The sequence below is a fragment of the Vicia villosa genome, unplaced genomic scaffold (assembly GCF_029867415.1).
Source record: "Vicia villosa cultivar HV-30 ecotype Madison, WI unplaced genomic scaffold, Vvil1.0 ctg.002350F_1_1, whole genome shotgun sequence".
Lineage (NCBI taxonomy): Eukaryota > Viridiplantae > Streptophyta > Magnoliopsida > Fabales > Fabaceae > Vicia > Vicia villosa.
The window spans coordinates 266479-269839 of record NW_026705902.1 but is presented as its reverse complement, the minus strand read 5'-3'; the positions used below and the strand labels follow the sequence as shown (position 1 = coordinate 269839).

Here is a 3361-nt window from a genome sequence, read left to right as displayed (position 1 = left end):
CAGCAAACACTGCTACAAAACTATCATACCAACACACATACCATCATGCATATCTACACTACCATCATTCATACTACCACACAAATAGATCAATACTTCCATCATGTAGCAATACTACTAACTACAGAAATAAACTATAGTATTAAACTTCAGCATTAAACTACATCCAACAGCACCATCCAAAAAAAATGTTGATCACACATTACTTGTTCTGGGGTGACACCATACATTACTCCCATTTTTTGCCAGAAATGTTGCCAAAGCAACCTTGATATTCAATTAAGTAAAGACCAGAAAGACTCTAGTCATCACACTCATAGCTACTGGAGCCAACATCATCTTCTTCATATGTGCCATCATCTGGACTTGCCTCTTTCTCAACTTCTTCATCTGAATCAGCCTCCTGTTTATCATCTTCCTCAGGACCTGCTTCATTCTCAGTAAACTCAACACCTTCTTCAATTTCAAGAGAGCTGATCAATTTTTCAGGAGTAAGCTTTCTGGACTCCAGCTCCTTGCATGTTTCCCTGAGCATTGCAATCACAGCAGCTTTACCTGTAGGTGTGTTGTCTTTGGATGTTCCAGTTGATGTCATGACAATGTCAGGAACATGGGTTCCTTGAAATAGTTTATAGTGAAATGATATAGCACTTTCTCTCTTACAAACAGAATCATTTTCACTTAGGATATTAGGATACTGATTCAAAATTATACCACATATGAAGGCAATAAGACCCTTCACACTATAACTCTCGGCATGCTTCATTGTCTGATCAAATATGTAAGTACCATAATCAAACTTTGTCTTGGTTCCAATAGCATATATAAAAATTCCCAACACAGTAGCAACATATGACTTGTGATTTGTGGGCACCCAGTTAGCAACTCCAATCTTGTGTAGCATTGCATTCTTTATGTTGAGCTTGCTTGCATAAAGTTTTCCTTTCAAGGGCCAGCCTTTCACCTACTTAGCAATGATTACCTCACATACTTTTTTGTCAGACACTTCTAGCTCAGGTTGGGCTTCATCAGATCTTCCAAGAAAATTGTTGATAACAGTCGAGGAGAAGGTCACACTTTCCTCTCACATACACTTTCCTAAAATCCTTTAATTTTCTATCAGCACAGTCTTCTGATAGATTCACAATAAACTTTTTTACCAGTATTTCATAGCACTTAGGCAAATGAACAACAGTCTTCATTAGCCCAGCTTCATGAATTAGGTCCATGATTTCTTTATTCTCAAGGACATTCTGAGCCAACTCCCTTTCCAAGGCTAACCTCTTGTGGTGGACATATTTCCACCTATTGACACTGGAAGGATAATGAAAAGAGATATTATCAATGGGTACCTCAGGAACACTAATAGCAAGCTTGCTAGTTGTTGGCTTCTTCATTAGTGGAATGTATTGAACATCAACATCAACATCAGAGTCAGAGTCAACAATAGCTTGAGCCTTCCTTATCTTGGGGACCACCTTGCTCCAAGATTTGGTAGGATCAACAGAAACACTCTGAGATACAGCTCTGCTCTTAATGGGACCTGTAGAGGCACTTTTCTTCTTGATAGAGTCAGTAGAGGGACTTTTAGGAGCAACTTTTCTCTTGGGAGAACTTTTTACAACACCCTTACCTTTCCTCCTATTCATGAGCCTTTGGGCTATGCTAGGGTTCACAACAGCTACCAGATCATTATCAGAATAGTTATCAAGGTCCACAACATGTGTGTCTGTACTTGTAGTAGTACCTGTACCAGCATCAGCACCAGTATTCCCAATGTCATTGACATCCTCAGTGACATCTACATTATCATGGTCTTTATGAACATCATCATCATTCTCTTCCTCCTCAGTCATTTGTACACCACCATCAGGAGTGTGTACATCATCATCAACCATGTGGGCATCATTATCATTAGAGGACTTCCCTATGATGTTTTCCCTAGGTACAGCAGCGGGTTCAGGGATCACAAATTTTAGAGGACCGGATATCCCAGGGACCTGATGTTGTTCATCCAAGATACTAGTAACAATTTTAGTAATGGCTTCGTTAACATACTTTGATCCTTCCTTGGGTAAGTTCGCACGAGAAGTGGACAGAGAAGGATTCGCATCCTTCGCTTGAACAGTTTCCTTGGGTCTTCTTGCATGTGGAGTTCGAGATTTCTTGATCTTCAGATCATCAGCACTAACCATTCTTAATGGAGCAACATTAAGAACTAGATTAGGGTTAACCGGTTCAGTTTTTGTAACAAAGTCGGGAGCATCGGTGGGGGACAACTTCTTGGGAAAGGAAGAATCTGATTGTTGCGACATCTTGAAGTATTTCAGAAAAATTCTTGAGACATGATTGTGGAGAGTGAGAGAAAAATTCAAGAACAAATTTGAGTTATTGAAGACAATAGGGTAGAGAGCAGCCTTTTGGTGTAATGGAGAAATAAGAGGGAACTTGATATAGTAATCAATTAGAGGATATTTCAAATATTGAATAATTAAAAGGCCCAAAATATATTCCCCAAATAGAATTAATTGCTATAATTCTTCATGAAGGAAAATGCCTAACTTACCCTCAAACTTCTCAAATTGATTTGCATCTAAGGCCTTTGTAAAAATATCAGCAATCTGTAGATCAGTGGCCACATGCTTCAATGTATTAACTTTGTCTTCCACAAAATATTTGATGAAGTGATGTCTAATGATGTTGTAGAGTAATGTTACGACACCCTCTTTGACATTATTCTTAGAAGAACTTTGTTGTATCCACCTTAATTGAGACCAGTCATTATCTGCAGTTATGTGATCAACTCCAGTAGAGGAGATAGATACACAGCTCTGTTCATTTCTCAACCAAGGTGTCTGATAGTTTTTAAAGAGAACCCATCCATTTGAGATGTATGTACCCTTCTTCTGTATCTCAACAATCGTCAGATTTATACACTCATTTGTGACATGTTGAGTCATGTTCTTATCCATTTCTTGATTTCCAAAGTTGACTTGTAAAGCATCTGCTCTCACATTCCAAGCATTTGAAGCTTGGTCAATTTCCAGTGGCTCTTCCTTTAGATGAAATCCATGATCAACTGATATCTTGGTAAGTTCTGAGTCCACCATAAGATCAAAAATGTCACCATCACAGAGACTTCTTATTTTGGAATCTTCATATCTTACAAGACTGACAAACACAAACCCCCTTGGTACCAAGTCCCATGCTTTGCTTCCCTTGAACATGCAGAATTCCTTTTGCATATCTCTAATGCAGATGTCATTAAAAAGAACCATCATTATCTTCTTTAGGTCAAGGTTACAAATAATCCAGGTAGTTGCAGATGTTTCCCTTGATCTTCTGATAGCTTCTGGTAGTG

The 3361-nt window shown here is 38.6% G+C and overlaps 1 protein-coding gene across 1 annotated transcript; it reads right to left on the bottom strand.

Annotated features, from left to right (window-relative positions):
- Positions 1-1028: 1028 nt before the first annotated feature.
- On the bottom strand, positions 1029-2315 carry LOC131638612 (uncharacterized). The gene has a single exon (XM_058909178.1). It carries the CDS (start codon positions 2313-2315, stop codon positions 1029-1031), a length of 1287 nt encoding a protein of 428 aa, XP_058765161.1.
- Between the last annotated feature and the right edge of the window lie 1046 nt (positions 2316-3361).

Excerpts from the sequence above, each read along its gene's own strand:
- LOC131638612 (XM_058909178.1), bottom strand. The coding sequence starts at position 2,315 with ATGTCGCAACAATCAGATTCTTCCTTTCCCAAGAAGTTGTCCCCCACC.